Here is a 19,163-nt window from a genome sequence, read left to right as displayed (position 1 = left end):
TAAATTACGCTAGATATCTGCATAGAAAACGGCCCGGGAAAATTAAAAACACAAACAGCGAACAGAGGCCACGGCAACTCCCTGTTACATCTTCCACCCTCTTCCTCTTTCTTCGCGATTGTATACACCGGCCGCTGTTTTCCCTAGAGCGATAGCGACGCTATCACGTTATAGCGCCAAGCCACCAATCTTGTAAATTGCCTTCCGCTGAGAGTAGAAATCGTAAGTTTTCCGGTAATCAAATGATTCATTGCAACCGACTACCGAAAGAGATTGCGCCAACTTATGACGCGCCTCTTATGACGAGACGGTTCTCCGTAAAATCGTATCTCGTTCTCTATCCTTTCCTTCGTCGGCTATTTACGCGCGAAGAAACAGCGAAAGAGGATACGCGTGCGCTCTCGGTTGCTCGCGTTCACCACCACAACCTCCGTAATTCCGGCCGTCGAACGGTGCATGTAAGAAACGCGGTCTTTTGATTTATCGGCCACAAATCATGCCGGCCAAAGAAAACGCTTGATTTTTATTGGCCACAGTTACTTCTAATACATCATCCGGAGGCCGGCACCCTGGTGAAGCGAGTTGCCTCCTCGGGCCATTGCTTCCTGCACATCGGTGAATTCAATTCCGGATTCTCGAGACTCGCGATAATTTTGCCCTTTCATGAAAATTGATACGAGGACGTATGTAATTCCCCAAAGTGCGGAAAAATCTCGTTCACAGCGCGTCGCCGTACGGCGAGAAGTAGCGAGGCCAATCGATTTTAAAGGTAGATCGAGAAAGTTATCGGAGGAATGATTAATCGACGGCAGTAACTACATTAACGATATCGCTGGCAATTGCATTAATTATTCCAAGTGCTCGTTCGCCGCAGCTATATCCTGACCGATGGCGATAGATTATTCGGTTCGCGTATGATTGCCATGCCACGTCGAAGATATTGTTAAACGATTTTAGAAGCTAAAGCGCATCTTCTCGTTCCATCGCGGTTATATGGGAATCATGGTATCCGCGTAACTATCGTTCTAATTGGATGCATACCGCAGTTAGTGGATCGTATATGCATTAACGCGATACATAGCAATACGCGATAGATTAATATCCCCTCGTTATCCGCTCAAACTAATTAAAATCATTATTTATCTGTTACATATATGTTTTCTCACGAATATCGATTTTTCCTTGTACATATCTATTTTCGTATTAATCCGCGACGCTTCGAAATAACGGACTCGATTTAAAGTCAGACAGCTTAGAAGAGACTTGCGAATACGTTACCAACGCGTCTACCTATTCGCGTACGATCGAACACAAGCGTCTACTACTTCTATACTTGTATACGCATATGCGGACTTTCGTATGTGCAGATCTGCATATATGCGTAGCTGTATGTATATGTAAATACGGCAAACATACACGTACACGTAGAAAGCAACGTACCCACCCCAAACGAGCAACGTAACGACAGCCTAGCAACTTTCAATCAAATCGACCCTCGTTTCCTTCGAGTTACCAGTAACTTTTTCCTTTAACATTTTTCGCGAGCTTATCACTTGACGTAACGTTGTTTACCGCACGCTAGAGCGTAACAGTCGCGTGAGCAACAAACTTTCGCCGGGAAATAGATATTAACAGCGTCTTTTACCACATACTATTTAAGATTAACGGGAAACGCCGTAAACTGGATGTAGATATCGTACCGTTCCACCTCTCGTTGCAAACTTTTCTATATAAATGTAGCCAGCAACGTATATAATAAAGCTGTCCAACCTGGCAACGCGAGATTATCGTCGAGACAACACATAGCGACACAGAATTGCACGCGACGTAACGTGTCTTCGACGTTTCGTAGTATCGCCGTCACAATGTGTCCTTTATATCAATTTCATTTCCTTAAAAGTATTTTTATTGGTAGGGTAGTCCGCACCGGCAGCCTCGCGAGTCCTTCGTAAAACCGTATACGACTTTCATCGGGGACAATGGACTTTGATATTGGAGTTGGCGCCATGTCCACCAACCACGTTTTGACTTGGACAAATCTCTTATAGAAATACCTATATCTAGTGATACGGAAAAATGCGATATTTCCATCTTGTTTATTCCGTACCTACTTTCTATTATTTTATTCTACTGTACTCTGTATATCGTTTTATATCATAAAGATACGGTAAAGACTTTTATGCTCCTCTACATTTTTAGATATATGTGCATTTCTGCGGAACATTATGTAAACAGAATCTACTATTTTACGTTCAATTGTATACCGCTATTTCGATTCATTTTCGTTCGTCGAAACACATTAACGATGAAAAAATATCTCCATCTTCTCGTCTTTCGTTATTACCACTGCTTTGTTATTTGTGACGACGATAATTCTTCGATTATATAAATGCAATTTAACCGATTAATTCGATGAAACCAAACGCATCGTATAACCGATAGGAAACGATCATACGCGACCCAGCTCCTATGTTAGACAATGAGTCGATGTTTCTGAATCGTAGCGCGCACTTCCGCTTGTAAATGCTACAGCAGAATCCGGCGAACTCGATAATTCTCTAGGCAACACGGACAATCAAATCCTGGGAACACGATCGCTAACACGTGTGAGTATATTAGTGTCGCGCCCTTCTATCCAGAATACATGTGGTGTGTATCTGCATACCTACCTCACCAATTACCATTCCCAGTCTATAGAGGAGTACCGACCATTTCACGCAGCTCCGAATCATATAGGGACATAACTGCGGATCACCTCATTAAATTATACAAGATGATTGTCTTGCTTAACCAAGAATAGACAAATTGATACCAAGCCCTACATTATAACCGGATTTCACAAATGCAAGACAATATTTTCTTGCAGAACGGTTAACGCGAATGGAAACGTGATTCTCGTTACTGTATCGCACACAGGCACGGGCACAAACTCTTAACTCTCGATGATTCCCATGAGAATATAAGCGATCACGGATTTAGTTTTCACCGACTTACATACAATACATCGGCAATTCGCAATAAAATATCCAGTACACCGAAAAGAATGAATAATAAACCGTTTGGAATATCGAAATATACGATGCATACGATGTGGTTGGAAATGGTGAATGGCAACGGACTTTTTCGCTGGATAGATCACACAAATTATAAAACGTTAGCGTTCCAAAGTTAAAGCGACATTTTTTGGTGCACGGCACAAGAGCTCTTTGAAAAATAATTGAAATATAGCGTATAATCAAGGTTCCTTTGAGTCCTTTGTCGTGTAGAAAGGCTAGCAGAGTTCCGTTCAACTTCATGGTGCTGGTACGGGGTATCGGAAATCGACGCATCGATCTTGAAGGGTGAAGAAACTGGACGAGGAAATTGTGGGTCAACGGTTGGGGTTATTCTCAACGCGTCAGCGCTTTAACTTTGCTAATGACGTCATTTACCTGTCTCAGTCCGCGTTATGTCACAAAGGATACAAAAAAAGTCGGCGACCGGCAAAAAGTTCTACGATCTCCTAAAAGAAATACTAGATAAATGAATCGTGTGGAATGTCAAGATTTTTCAAGCACGATTATCAAAACGAATAAAGATTCCCGCAACTGTGCGTAATTACATCTACTAAAACAAGACGACAAACTGAAAATTAAAATCTGTAGGAAATAAAACGCGTGCGCGCGCCTGTATATGCACGTGTGTGTATGTGCATAACGTAAACGTATTCAGCTTAAAGGCATTTAAATTTTGAAGCAGGATTTTCACGGACATTATTTACCAAACGCAGACGCACTACGCATACAAACATATGTAAATTAATTTACGTATAATTAACTTTAAAATTAAAAGTCTGATTACCAGGTGCGTATATCCACGAACGAGAACACTTAATTTTACCTCGTATCATTTGCACGTTCATTCCCATCCCTTTACACTGAAACATTACCATTCTAACAATACGCTTTCCTAAAATTACATCAGTAATTTTCATAAAGTACATCAGCATGGTATTCAACGAGTACCGGTGGACAGATCTTCCTTTACGAAGAAACAAAACGTGTAAAATAATTTTCTTAAAAAGAGAAGAAAGAGAGGAAAAGATAACGACCGATCCGATGGTCATTTGTTACCATTTCCTAAAAACCAATTTCTCGAAACCTAAGATAAATAGACAAACTGTAATGAAACTTATTATTAGTACTTGGAATTTATAGAGAAACAATTTCGAGTGAACATACGAAAACCAATTCTACCGTTGCGTCGCGTTGCGTCCAATGAAACAAGACCTAATCTGTTGGAATTAACTATACAGAGCTACGCAGATTAAAATATAACGTATTATCGCATAACAGATTGTCCCAAGATCACGATACGTTCTAGCCGCTGCGCAACAAACAACGAAACATTAACACAGAACGATTTAAGTTCTAATCACGATAGACTGGTCGTTACCGATTCTAAACCAAGTTCAGAGTTCATAGGAGAGAAGATACCGGAAGAAGGGAAGACTAGCGAATCGTAGAAGGTGAAATTATGTTTTGGTGATTGCCGTTTACATGGTACGGGCAGCCTCTATACTCTGCCAGTTCATATCGTAGCCAGAGAGAGAGAGAGAGAGAGAGAGAGAGAGAGAGTAGAAGGTACAGGCTGGAGGTTCCACACACAGAGTTCGTAGGACCATAGTCCCAGCTTCGGCTATAGCTTCCCTCTGCAGTTCGCCGGCTATTTCCCATTTGGCAGGCGAGCCAGACCCAGCACTTTTGGTGCCAACCGATAATTGGACGAATCGCAGTCATTCGCTTCGCGCGAACTCCTCTCCTCTCTTTCTCCCTCCCTTTCTTCCTTCTTACTTTCTCTTACTCTTGCACGCTGTATCTTCACCATCGTACATTCCTCTCTTTTTCTCCTTCTTCTTCACCCTACTTCACCCTTCCTCAGCGTTTCACTTGAACGCCATTTCTCTCACCGTTTATGCACATCGTGTTCACTCGACTCTTCGTCTTGCTCTCCGCGTTGACCATTCTATTCTCTGTCAACGTCTTCCGAAATGATCGTTTCAGTGAAACTTCACCCCGAACAAACATCCACGGTGGGGATTCGGCTCTCATGAGAGAGTAACGTCAACGAGAAGAACCTTCGACAATCGTGAAAAAGTATCGAATATACTAGGTATAAAAAAATACGTATCCTATGGATATGCGCACCACGTTACGATTCTTGACACTGCATCCTGATATCACTGCTGGAAAGCGTCGAGAATAACGGATTACGACACAAATGGAAAGTGGAAGCATTCAATCTTGGTCAGTTAAATGTATTCGCTTATCGAAAACCTAGCTTCGAGAAGCTTAAATACACTCGTGGTAAGATTCAGGATTTCTATCGGAAGCAATCATAAGACTGTAAGAACACGAAAAAAAAGAAGGGAGTTGTAGCAGTACCCGACAGCAAAGAACTTTCCAATGGTTTCGTCGGTACATAGTATACCACCGTTGACAGAATGTTTACGAGAGACCGACGAAACATAAGCAAGATCGCGACGAAGCGTAATTGTCGACAGGCCTAATAAGCCATCGATATCCCTACGGTCCTTCCGCCGAATACTCGGGAGAAAGCGTACGTGACCAGCGTGATCGCGGACGCCTAACGAACGCGTGCATAGTGGGAATATCGAGTGGGCACAAAAAGAAACGAAAGGGATTAAGAGATCAGCGGTGACCGAGAAGTGTGATCGAGTAGTTGAAATCGAGAGCCGTGATTGAGCAGTCGTAAGCAAGAGTCGTGAATAAATTGTCGTCCGCACGAGTCGCGAGTCGAAACTTGTAACGAAGCCGTTAAGCAACTTAATAAACGTATTGTTAAACAAAACGCCGAGTATTTCTTTGGCACCTTACACGTCCTACTACACCGTAGAATAAAGAAACGTGGCGATTGTTCCGTGTCATTTATAAAACGATTTCCACGTCAATTAATATACAACTTTGTTCAAAATTATTTTACCGACGTTTCTATCTGCCAACACTAATATTTTTACACTAAAATATCTCAAGGAAACGGAGTAAAAGAAATTCTGGTATAGTGAAGTAAACATGGTACAGTTGTAACTTGAAAGCGTGATAATTACATGTACTTACAATTAGAGAGGTAGAATTTTTAAACGGGAAAGAGAAGAAAGAGATTCGTTGATTTCTCGAAATATGCTCTTTAGCAAGTTCGGGTACACTGCCGCTAAAACCTTGGATTTGCATTAGAGGCAATCACAAATTCACAGAGCATTAACTCCACGTTCAGAGGCGATAGAATATAGGCGTAGGTGATGCAAAGAGCGCGAATTAGCGAAGGGATAACGGGGTAAGGGCAGGAATAGGGGTATGGGAAGTATGCACTAACTGTAGGATCCATGCTATTTGCGCAAAGTGGCCTAACCTCTCACCGTCTTCAATTCCTCCCTCTTCTCCGATTCGACATAACCGGCTACATTTAGGCAGTCTTGAGGGAGGGGGGGGGGTTAATACATTGTTTGCTCTTCGTTCGCTAAACTAAACCGCATTCGGAATTAATTGCACGTTAGGAGGCCACGGGATAATTAAAGCCGCCTCGATTACCCTCGCCCACCACCTCTTGTTTCCGATGCGTCGCTACCGGACGTCTTTGCCAGAATTAACTATAGTAATAAAACATTGTTATTACACCATAATGAAAGGTTATCGATTAAAGACACGTGAATGTACTTTTACGTAGTCTCGAAATCCTTGATCGCATAGCAATAAAATTCTTTTGATGAAATACAAATACTATGGACTACAAATGGAGCAGATAGAGTACGGGTTTCGAATAACAGCAAAATTTTGTGCGACTAACAACGAACGAAAAACGTTCGTTAAAAATATACCATTAGCGAAAAATAAGACGGAAGATAATCCAAACGATCAAAGAAAATCAATGAATTGTGTCTATAGGAGGATTAAAAAGCGATCGAAAATGTCGAAGATCAATGATCAAGTGCACAAACGTAACGATCATGCGTCATGGTCTTCCAAAAGTACACGAAGAGAGTGAATAAACGCAAATCGCAATCGTCTCGGGGGGGGGGGGGGGGGTTAATACATTGTTTGCTCTTCGTTCGCTAAACTAAACCGCATTCGGAATTAATTGCACGTTAGGAGGCCACGGGATAATTAAAGCCGCCTCGATTACCCTCGCCCACCACCTCTTGTTTCCGATGCGTCGCTACCGGACGTCTTTGCCAGAATTAACTATAGTAATAAAACATTGTTATTACACCATAATGAAAGGTTATCGATTAAAGACACGTGAATGTACTTTTACGTAGTCTCGAAATCCTTGATCGCATAGCAATAAAATTCTTTTGATGAAATACAAATACTATGGACTACAAATGGAGCAGATAGAGTACGGGTTTCGAATAACAGCAAAATTTTGTGCGACTAACAACGAACGAAAAACGTTCGTTAAAAATATACCATTAGCGAAAAATAAGACGGAAGATAATCCAAACGATCAAAGAAAATCAATGAATTGTGTCTATAGGAGGATTAAAAAGCGATCGAAAATGTCGAAGATCAATGATCAAGTGCACAAACGTAACGATCATGCGTCATGGTCTTCCAAAAGTACACGAAGAGAGTGAATAAACGCAAATCGCAATCGTCTCCCTTAATAATTTATAGGTTTTTTCGACGTGGAAAACCGTCCACACGAGGGACCGCCAAGGAACCATTGTTTCCTAGCGTTCGACCAGCTTGATTGTGTTAATGAAAAATGGGAAAGAAGTAAAGTCAAGCCAATGGTTCTACATCGAAGGGTGCCGGCAACATTGGCTTCGCCGAAGAATAGCGGGGTGTAGCGGGAATTGAACGTGATCCAAAAGCGCTTATAAATGAATAACATCCATAAAGGATAAGATATCGAAGGATTATACCCATTATCATATATCTGCGACGGAATGCTTTTTTCTCTGCGCGTCACTGATATCCATATTTCTTTACAACTATCAGGTTTATCGATTATAAATATGTTTCAAATGTCAATGGTTTTATCGCGTAAGTACGTGCGCTGAATGTAACCTCAACGCAGTGACACATGTATGTATATATACATATATATATATGTAGATATAGTTAGTTGCCTGGTAAATAATACAAACACGTAACACGTGCAAAAAAGAAAGATAAACTAAGAACTTAAATGTAAATATTGTGTCAATTCATGATACGAAATTTTTTACAAAATGCATTTTATACGTGAAATATCTCTATTTAGATTCTACTTCTTTAATTATGTTCATAGAAATATGAATTCGTATAGATATTCGCAGTTTATTCATTTTGTACAAGATGTTAATACCAAAAACCGTGAAACATCTTGTATGTCGTAACATCTTTACTGTTTGTAACGTTATTTTCGCGTTATTATTGGACAAGAATTACAAAAAGAAACGCGTGTATTTAACTCCGTTATAAACTTCATTAAATAACTCAAAGAATGTAAAAATTTAGTTTGAAAATTGTATAAAATGAAAAATTATGCAATTAAATAAGTTTTAAATAATTAAAAGACATTTTATCACATATAAGAATATACGCACGTATGTATATTGTATATACTAACAATGGTGCATGCTTATTATACAAAAATGCATTCGACTCACGATTAGATGCAAAGAACGTTGTCATCGATATTGTTATGATCCAAGGGAAGTCATCGATCAAATAGCAATCGTCAAATTTCATGGAAGAAGGTTGAAAGAAATCTGTAACAAAGCATAAAAAATAACTTTCTTCCTAAAGACGAAGAGTGTTAATTATTTGGAAAGTTTGAAATAATGAAAGATTGATCTCTATTAAATATAAGATTTTAATTAATGATAACGTTTAATTCAAGAGAATGAAAAGTTTAAACTCGTCGAATTTTCGATCAGATTCTGTGTTTCAATTGTTAATAATTAATGTAAAATTCACGGAATGTAATTAAGCGAAGCACAAAATTTGAATTCTGTCTATAACCTCAATCTAATTCTTGTCTTTTTATCCAGCCACCGTACTATAAGGTGGCCGACAACTAAACTAACGCGTGCACTGTCACGGATGCACAATTATAGGCAAAATTCACTGTAGTGGTACCGTTGGACGATCTTTTACGGATATGTATCTTGGAAACGAAGCCCAATGGCGATTACATGTATAGGAAACGTATAAATACGTTTGCCTTTATTAAAATAAATCAAATGTTACCAAATCTCCATGAAAAGCTTTCAGATTCATCGTCAATCATCGTGACGTCTTCCTGGGTTTCACGGCGTCACTCTAGCGCTCTTATACTTCGAAGTTCCCCTCGCAATCAAACAATAATCTGCACAAAAGAAGACCAAAACATTGAAATAGATGTATAAAAAGAACAAAAATTAAACAATGAAAAATGTCAAATTGCATCTTGAAAGTTCATTCATTATACAAGAACTGCCGAAAAATATAAGTAAGAGTGTCAGTCAGGTGATCCACAAAACGAAAAAGCATTGAATGTCAGATCTTATCATCTTGTACTTACAATTAGTCAACGATACGCAGAACGTAGAACATCTTGTATGTGCTTTCATAAATGTATAATATTGTAATATACTGCATATTGTTACTGCAAATAAAACAATTCCAATTAATTTCTTATGATTTGTTTTATACAAATACAACAGTGTACATATTATTATCGTTTGTAATTTATTTAATTATACCTCAGTTATACTGATATATCTTTTTCTTTTAAATTGTTCAAGTATTATGTTTTGATCGTATATTTTTATAAATAACTCTATGCAAAATGTGTTCTTACCTATTCGTTTGGCCATCAATTTATCTTTTGAATAAATATATCGTAACGTAACGTATATTTCTTAACTAACATAGAAAGAGTGCGCTACAGGTAATATAGAATTACAAACATCTTTCCGAAAATTATGTCCATTAAATAGTGATTATTTGTACGTATTTTTTTAAATATCCTTCTTTTTACTTACATGTTTTACATAATTACTAATTGTCATAATCTTCTTCGCCATACACACACACGCCGATGAACAAGGAAATTTCGTTAATATTTCAAAATTTAATAATAGTTTGGTAACATTTGTTTCGTTTGGAATACTAGTAACATAGCAGCTGTTGGCTACACTGTTCACTGAAACAGCGATACTTCACTTAATACGCGACGTACACAGAAATTTCGTTTTATGGTGTCATCGATTCGTGTTAAACATGTAACAGCAAGAAAGGTAAGATATGCTTTCAACATTAAATATTACTTTTTTTTTTAAACAAACACGATAAATATCTAAATTTTTTTGTAGGAGAAGAAAATCTCTCTATTTTGGCCGTATTCGGTAAAAGTAAATTGTCCCCAGGGGTGGGGTCTTCTGTCACTTAAAACCAAAGAAGTGAAAAGAGGTGAATGAGTTATGTCGATTTTGTAAAAAATAATATAATACAATCATGGCACGACCTATTGTACCTAGTCAACAAAAGTTAGCTGAGAAGCTAACTATTTTAAATGACAGAGGTATTGGGATGTTAACTCGCATTTATAACATAAAAAAGGCATGCGGTGATGCCAAATCAAAGCCTGGATTTCTTTCTGATAAAAGTTTAGAATCTTCTATCAAGACGATCGTCAGAAAGTTTCCTAATATCGATGTTAAGAGTTTGCAAACTATTACGAACCTTCGCAATGAGATTATTAAATCTTTATCTTTATATTATTATACCTTTGTTGATTTGCTTGATTTCAAAGACAATGTTTGCGAGCTTCTAACTACGATGGATGCTTGTGGTGTTCATATGGACATAACAATAAATTTTGACTTAACAAAAGGTTATTTGGATCTTGTTGTTACGTACGTCAGTTTAATGATTCTTTTATCGCAAGTGGAAGATCGCAAAGCGGTATTAGGTTTATTTAACGCAGCTCATGAAATGGTACACAGTCAATCTGATCCTAGCTTTCCTCGCTTGGGTCAAATGATTATGGATTATGACGCTCCATTAAAAAAACTTTCAGAAGAATTTGTTCCTCATTCTAAATTATTAAAAACTGCTCTCACCTCATTGTGGCCTATTTATCCTGAGAGAAATTTATCGGCGGATACATGGAGAGCGGATCAAAAGCTCAGCCTTGTTGGAAGTCCTGGACAAATACTTAAAGCAGCAGCAACAGACACTATGTCTTGCGAAACTTTGAGCTTAGATAGAATAGAAAGATGGGTTATTTTAGGTTTCACGTTGTGTCATTCGTTCTTAAATCAGGAACAGCCCGGTAAATTATGGACCACGGCTTTAGAGTCTGGTTGGGTGTTAGCCTTGTTCAGAGATGAAGTTATTTATATACATCAATACATACAAACATTTTTTGAAAGTATAAAAGGGTATAGTAAACGGGTATCGGAAGTGAAAGAATGTTATAGTCAAGCGGTGCAAAAGGCTGGTTACAGACACAGGGAAAGAAGAAAATTCTTAAGGACAGCACTGAAAGAGCTGGGCTTAATTTTAACCGACCAACCTGGTCTCTTAGGACCAAAAGCGCTCTTAGTTTTGATGGGACTCTCTCATGCGAGGGATGAAATTTTATGGCTTTTGCGACATGGCGTTAATCCTCCGACACAAGGAAAAGGTAAAGGAAGGGGAGGTGAGGACCTAGTGGATCGTCAATTGCCAGAATTACTGTTCCACTGCGAAGAATTAAGAGCATTAGTGAAGAAATATTCCCAAGTACTTCAAAGGTACTACGTGCAATTTTTGTCTGGATTTGATGCACCTGCTTTAGATCAAATGATACAAAACCTTCCAGTTTGTCCAGAAGACGAAGGAGCGATTCTTAGTGATATGTGTTCAAAGATAGCTAGTCTAACAGTCAAACAAGTGGAAGATAACGAACTGTTTGATTTTCGTGCATTCCGATTGGATTGGTTCAGATTGCAGGCATATATGTCTATCGCAAAATGCAACATGAATTTAGCTGATAATAGAGAGTTAGCATCTTTTATGGATACTGTAATATTTCATACTAAGATGGTGGATAATTTGGATGAAATGCTAGTTGAAACATCCGATTTATCCATCTTTTGTTTCTACAGCAAAGTATTTGAAGATCAATTTCACATGTGTTTAGAATTTCCTGCTCAAAATAGATATATCGTTGCATTTCCTTTAATATGTAGTCATTTTCAAAGTTGTACGCACGAACTGTGTCCAGAAGAGCGTCATCATATTCGAGAACGAAGTTTATCCGTCGTTAATATGTTTTTAGATGAAATGGCCAAAGAAGCTAAAAATATTATTACGACTATCTGTGATGAGCAGTGTAACATGAGCGATAAGTTATTGCCAAAACACTGTGCATTATTAATCTCTCAGGTTGTAAATCGTAAGAAAAAAGATAAAAATAAGAAGAATATGTATGAAATTCATAAACCGGGTATAGAGAGTTACAGAAAAACCAGAGAAGAACTTACCACAATGGATAAACTTCACATGGCATTAACAGAGCTATGCTATGCCATTAATTACTGCCCTACTATCAATGTATGGGAATATACATTCGCGCCAAGAGAATACTTGCATCAACATTTAGAATCAAGATTTGCCAGAGCACTTGTTGGTATGGTAATGTACAATTCAGATACTAGTGAAATAGCTAAACCATCAGAATTATTTGTGAGCGTTAGATCTTACATGAATGTTCTTCAGACGGTTGAAAACTATGTGCATATAGATATTACACGTGTATTCAATAACGCACTTCTTCAACAAACTCAAGAATTAGATAGCCATGGTGATAAAACTATCGCTGCTTTATACACGCAATGGTATTCTGATGTTTTATTAAGGCGAGTTAGCGCCGGAAATATTTGTTATTCTAGCAATCAAAGAGCATTCGTTAGTTTATCCGTAGAGGGAGCAATACCTTTTAACGCAGAGGAATTTTCTGATATCAATGAATTGAGAGCATTAGCTGAACTGATTGGACCATATGGTATGAAGATGTTGAATGAAAATTTGATGTGGCACATAGCTAGTCAAGTGCAACAGCTAAAGAAATTAGTTGCTGGCAATAAAGATGTTCTTATTGCTTTACGAACGAATTTTGATAAACCAGAAGTAATGAAAGAACAATTTAAAAGGTTGCAGCAGGTAGATAATGTGCTGCAACGAGTAACAATTATAGGCGTGATTCTAAGTTTCAGACAATTAGCCCAATCCGCATTGGTTGATGTCTTGGAAGAACGTATACCGTTTCTTTTAAGTTCGATTCTAGATTTCCGACATCATTTACCATCTGGTGATCCCATGCGTGTTGTTTCCGAAATGACTTCAGCCGCTGGTTTAACTTGCAAAGTTGATCCAACATTAACAGCAGCATTAAGAAGCCAAAAATCCGAAGTAGACGAAGACGAACATTTGCTCGTATGTTTGTTGATGGTTTTCGTCGCCGTTTCTATTCCGAAATTAGCTCGAAATGAGAATTCCTTTTATCGGGCGTCCCTAGAGGGTCATTCTAACAACATACATTGCATGGCAACTGCGATAAATAATATTTTTGGTGCATTATTTACCATCTGTGGACAAAATGACATAGAAGATCGTATGAAGGAATTCCTTGCGTTGGCATCATCCAGTTTGCTCAGACTAGGCCAAGAAGCAGACAAAGAGGCGATTAAAAATAGGGAATCGGTGTACCTTTTGTTGGACCAGATAGTTCAAGAATCACCATTTTTAACGATGGATCTGTTGGAAAGCTGCTTCCCATATGCACTAATACGTAACGCATATCACGATGTATACAAGCTCGAACATTCGCAGCCATAAAGTCATCGATAAAGAATGTGTTTTCAGCTTGCCACTCAGGGTCATTTTTTTTACGTCCATTACATTAAACATGGAATCAAAAGCATTTTCATCGACTCCGTTTAAAAACGGAAAGAAGAAGCGACGAACGTGGCAAAATATTCTATTTATAAAAGATATAGTTAGTAATATTTTGTTTATACTGCTTTAAATCGAATCGAATTCGATAAGTTTGTTTGGAAATGTATTTAAAATGTCCGAAAAGACAAATTTGCATTAATTTATTTAAAACAATGCATTTCGTATAGGGCAATACCATCACTTTCATATTTGATACCTGGCTTAGAATATTCGCTGACAAACGATACTACATCTTTTCAGTATTCTATTATACGTCATCTGTATGTAAGGAATGTTTTGTATTACAGGTGAATTATAAAACGCTATCTGTCTATGAATCGAAATATACACGTATCGTAAAATAGACACGTTAGAGACGTTCAATCTACATTTTCTAATGTACAATATTGTAACTTTTACAATAGTTTATAAAATAAATAAAAGTATCTACAAATTGTATTTATATGTATATGACGAAACCCTTTTGTTTTTACGTGGTTATTTTATAACAGCGAATAGCTAGAAAATAAACTCGAATATTTTAAAAATACTGTAAATTATACTGCGCTAATTTATAGAACTTGAAGTATTAATGAAATTACTTAGTCTTGCAAATCAAAGACATACATCTTTTTTGTCTCTCTAATATCGTTCTTTTCATTTGTCAAAGAAAATTTCCGATTTTCTTAATAATTTTTTAATCGATAAACATCGTCGCTCACACATACAATTTACGTTGAAAATTCAGATTTCCTAGACTATTGTATTGTTTATTGTCAATGAATATGACAGTGACGGAGGATATGGTAGAAAGTACAATTATATAAATGTAAAATGTATGCTTTATTTAGTTCTTTACAATGTTCTTGTTTTTCTTTTTTTTTTTATAATCACATTAACATAACACAAATGATTTACAATCAGATTCCTTTTATTTATAGTATTCTTTAAAACACTCGCCACGTTCTAGACATTGGGAAAAAGAGAGAGTGGTGGTCTGAAGCAACGTTCAGGCGATTGGTCAGTATCATGCTTAATAAAACTTACATCAAAGTATCAATTGAAAACACAGAGCTTAAAACTGTTTGTATGAATTAAAAATGAAATAAAACACTACGGCACATAAAACATAAAGGCAACTTGGTGATTTTGTGATATCCAAGTAATACTTTCTACACGTAGAACGTATGAACTCTTGGTGAAACGAAACAACATATGTATGTATGTACTATTTTAGCTAAAATCATATCGGAACGGACATGAAAAATTTAACGTAGATGAAATTAATCTCGGATGCACGATGTTGATAGGTCACCACATTTTTGGATCGATAGAAAAAATATAATCTTCGATTTCTTTTTGTTTCTTCCTTACTAACATTATGTACAAGTGATAAAGTAGTGTGCATTTCGTCACGATGACACACGTCTGGATTAAGATAGCTACTTTAAAGATGCTGTTTTTTGTAGACATTGAAATTTTCTTTTAATCGAAGAATTTGCTCGTGCCCCACAAAAATTGTTTATCACATAATGTGCTGCAAGATGCACAATTACCGAATAATGATAATTAATAATAACAATAATAATAATAATAATAATAATAATAATAATAATGATGATGATAGGACGCGATCTTAATCCAGACAGCGCAGATACGATTGAGCTTAAGCATATGTAGCAGAGACTCCTCGGAGACAAATGATGAATGAAAACATACTTTTGCTTTTTAATCGCTATAATTCTCTCGATACGGGCAAGCAACGTTTTTTGTCAACTAGACACTAGAATACTTGGTCCCATTCTACGCTCGTCTTAGGCTTCTCTTTTCGAAACAATGCCATTATTTCTCTTCCGTTTTCTTTTATTTTGATCTTGTATTCAGTCATTTGAATCGTTTTTATGGCAGTGAAATGGAAGCAAGAATAATCATGAACGGTATTGAAACCGATGGATTCACCTACGAATGAGTAGACGAATACGTCCTCTATGCATCGTGATTACTGATTAAACGGCAGTCGATACCTGACTTTTGGTGAAATCTCATAATCAGTCGTATCAAAAACAATAAATTATTGTTCCTTGTATTATCATAATATACGATAATTATATAAATACATACGATAAAAATGATGTTAACGTCACGTTAATTCGACATTTTCCCAATACATTTTCCCAAGTAGATTTATAGCGCGTTATCGCTTATACTTTGAAAAGTCGTTCGACCTTCTTTGCTACGCGTTACTACGAATGGCAGTAAGTTGTACTCATGGATTGCCATGAAACACTTGGAAATAACATAATTAACTTTTATGTTACGATCGGACGAGCGATTACAAATGGGACCAAACGGAATCCTGTTGCATCTATATGCAAGAAACTTCAAAACTGCTTAAATAATCTATCTCAAACGATCCAGTCCGGTCCACGTTGGATCGTCGTTAAAAAAGTCATTACCTTAAAAACCTAAGGGCTCGATTACACGCACATACAGGCATTCGTTCGTCATCCTTAAATTTCCGTCCCGATTACAAAATACAGGATAATATTTCGCTATAATACAGATTTGATATAAAAACAAGTATTTTTTTTATATTCGCTTTACCATTTGTTATGGTTATATAATTATCGTTTATGTATATATAATATCAATATATGTACACAGTTTAACACTCTCTCTTTTATTCTTTCACGCCCATTCTCTTCCCATACCTTTCCTTCGCTCTTTTGTTCTTTCCCACTTTCGCACGTATCTCGCATCAGCTTTCGTATGATCCACATTTTTTTTAATCACATTGCGACTATTGTACATTTCCACACGATCCGCAAACTCGTATTTCCTGCGATTTGGCGGACACCTCCTTCTTTTATCTCTTCATCCCTGTTAATGTTCCTTCTGTCTTGCACGACTCTATGTTTAAAATCGTTAAGTTTCTGGATCATCGTCTAAACGAAATCTATGTCTTCGTAGCGTATAAACTATCTGTCGTAACGTTGAACGGTATCTAATGACATTTTTCATCACATGTAGAACGAGAAGAAATAGGAGACACATTTCCTTATGAAAATATCGCGCTAAGCCTAACGATGTTCGATCAAAAACATTGGACAAAAGAAAAACCCTAGGTTACGATATTAATAAATCGTTATTATATCGCTATTGATAGTGATAGTAAATATCTGCACATTCGATTATTGCCTCGAATAGAAACACATGGAACAAATTGGACAAAATTTGCGCAAGAAGGTTCGACGAGGGACGAGTTAAAAAATTCAGTCAATCACGTATAACATTTTGGCGTTTCGAGAAAGGAAGTGTATATATCGCGTACAATTTAGTACGATTCGCCGTTGGACACGTGCGAATGTTGTTTGTGTGGCATACGAGTATGCAGCAGTGCACAAATGAGCCCATGTATATTAAAACACGTCTATATCTCAAAAGGAGGGCTCGTCTTTGGTCCGCGTTTACGGTACAGCCCTCTATAATTGTAAGTTAAAAACCATATTTAAATACAACTTATAACATTCGCGATAGCGAAGATAAATTATCATTTGCAATAGATAACTAATTAATAATAGTAATAGCCATAATAGTAATAATAATAATAATAATAATAATAATAATAATAATAATAATAATAATAATTAATAGTAATAATATCGTTAATAATCAGCATAATTATAATAGAACCGATATTATTCGATATCATTTTCAGCAGAATGGTCGTTAATGAAATATAACTATAAAAATTTGTTTCTTGATACTTTTCTCCCATGTTCATAGTCTCTCGTAACTTTGCTCGTTTCAATTGGCTAATAAAAATTAGTATAAGAATATTACATATCGTTAATTATTATACTACAATGGTAGAGATCAAGTGAATGACCTGCAATAGTTTGGTAATGGTAAACGCGCTCTTTCGCTGCGGAAAGCGGTGGTATAATCACAAAGACTTTTAGATTTAAATAAAATAATATCCTTATAGGCTATAACTTATGTATAAATGCATTAAAAAGGAAATCATATTTAAACATTTTGGCATTGCTTATTAATTATCTTTACCTATATTTGTATAAAAAACACTAGTAATTAAAAGCTTAACTTTGAACAAAGAACATGCATTTGGAAGAACATTGAAATAAAAAAAAAAAAAAAAAGAAGAGTCTGTCTTTTAAAATACTACTATAATAGAACAATGTACATAATAATCGCGTACAAGAGTTAAAAGGCACAAGGTACGTTCAATGGGAGCTTTTCAAAAATTACGGTTATCATCCTAACACTTATTCCAAATATATATTGTCGTCTCCGTTATCCCTTTGAACTTCCCTTCTTCTTCTAACCAACAGTCTCCATGTATGTATAAAAGTATGCTTTCCGGAGCGAAAAACACGCAAAAATTCGACTTCGTCGAGAAATCGAGGCATAAACGCTACTATGCAATCTTGGCCATAAATGTTTTTTACATCGAACGACAAAAATACGTTGCGTTCGATATTACTCAATATTGCTGTGCGAATCCAGCGTTGTCCACAGAAATAAATTTCCACGACTTCGATCTGTACATTGATATCAAAGAATTTCGCGGACAAAGAGATTTATCGAGAGCCTTGTAATTTTGATCGAGACACGAAAAATATTTAATGGCAACACGGAGGAATCAGCAGGAAACATTTAAAAGACGAATTACAGAGAATCGCATAATATTAGTCTCTTAACGATTTCTCAGTGTACGTCCAACCATCACGTCCAACGGCATCGTTCGTTTTGTTTTCGCAACGTCGATGTCCTCGTACGTTTGCCGATGAAAATCAGCTCGACAAAAGCTTAATGTCAAACGAGAAGTCTCGATATATCACCACCATTGATTATATAATACACTTGTTCAATTTACAATTTCCGAACCAGTTCCCTCGCGCGCGAGTTACTTGAAACGAAATAAAAACGTAGATCGGCGGTCGTCGGAACTTTCAAATGCTTTCGATCGCGCTCTGTATTCTTCCATTGATTCCGTCGATCTCGATTACGAGAGATATCGTATGTTGAGTGAATCGGCTCGTTTCACAGTTTGGCATTAAACAAGAGAACAATTTACGGTGCAACGTTGAGACCGTCTCTCGTCCGTGATAGTTCTCTAAGGTCGTCACACCTTGTTGTGATGCCTCATCTCGTAGGCTGAGGCCCGCCCCCCTCCCCCGGAGCCCGAAT

At 37.1% G+C, this 19,163-nt stretch overlaps 2 protein-coding genes across 4 annotated transcripts in view; one reads left to right on the top strand and one right to left on the bottom strand.

The window, feature by feature from the left end:
* Positions 1-10,150: 10,150 nt before the first annotated feature.
* On the top strand, positions 10,151-14,411 carry LOC100746487 (membrane-associated protein Hem). Its single transcript, XM_003486903.4, has 2 exons — positions 10,151-10,267; positions 10,343-14,411. The coding sequence occupies exon 2, from the start codon at positions 10,485-10,487 to the stop codon at positions 13,851-13,853; it is 3,369 nt and encodes a 1,122-aa protein (XP_003486951.1). The 5' UTR covers positions 10,151-10,267; positions 10,343-10,484; the 3' UTR covers positions 13,854-14,411.
* A 410-nt stretch (positions 14,412-14,821) lies between these two features.
* Positions 14,822-19,163, bottom strand: part of LOC100745330 (disintegrin and metalloproteinase domain-containing protein 10) — an 85,445-nt gene continuing 81,103 nt past the window's right edge. For all 3 annotated transcript variants that reach the window (XM_012381795.3, XM_003486893.4, XM_012381796.3), the window contains exon 17: positions 14,822-19,163. In XM_012381795.3, coding sequence (XP_012237218.1) covers positions 19,099-19,163 — 65 coding nt within the window. In that variant the 3' untranslated portion in view covers positions 14,822-19,098.

This window comes from Bombus impatiens, unplaced genomic scaffold, assembly GCF_000188095.3.
Source record: "Bombus impatiens unplaced genomic scaffold, BIMP_2.2 scf_0135, whole genome shotgun sequence".
Classification (NCBI taxonomy): domain Eukaryota; kingdom Metazoa; phylum Arthropoda; class Insecta; order Hymenoptera; family Apidae; genus Bombus; species Bombus impatiens.
The sequence above is the reverse complement of the archived record's forward strand: the minus strand, read 5'-3'. Positions and strand labels throughout refer to the sequence as shown.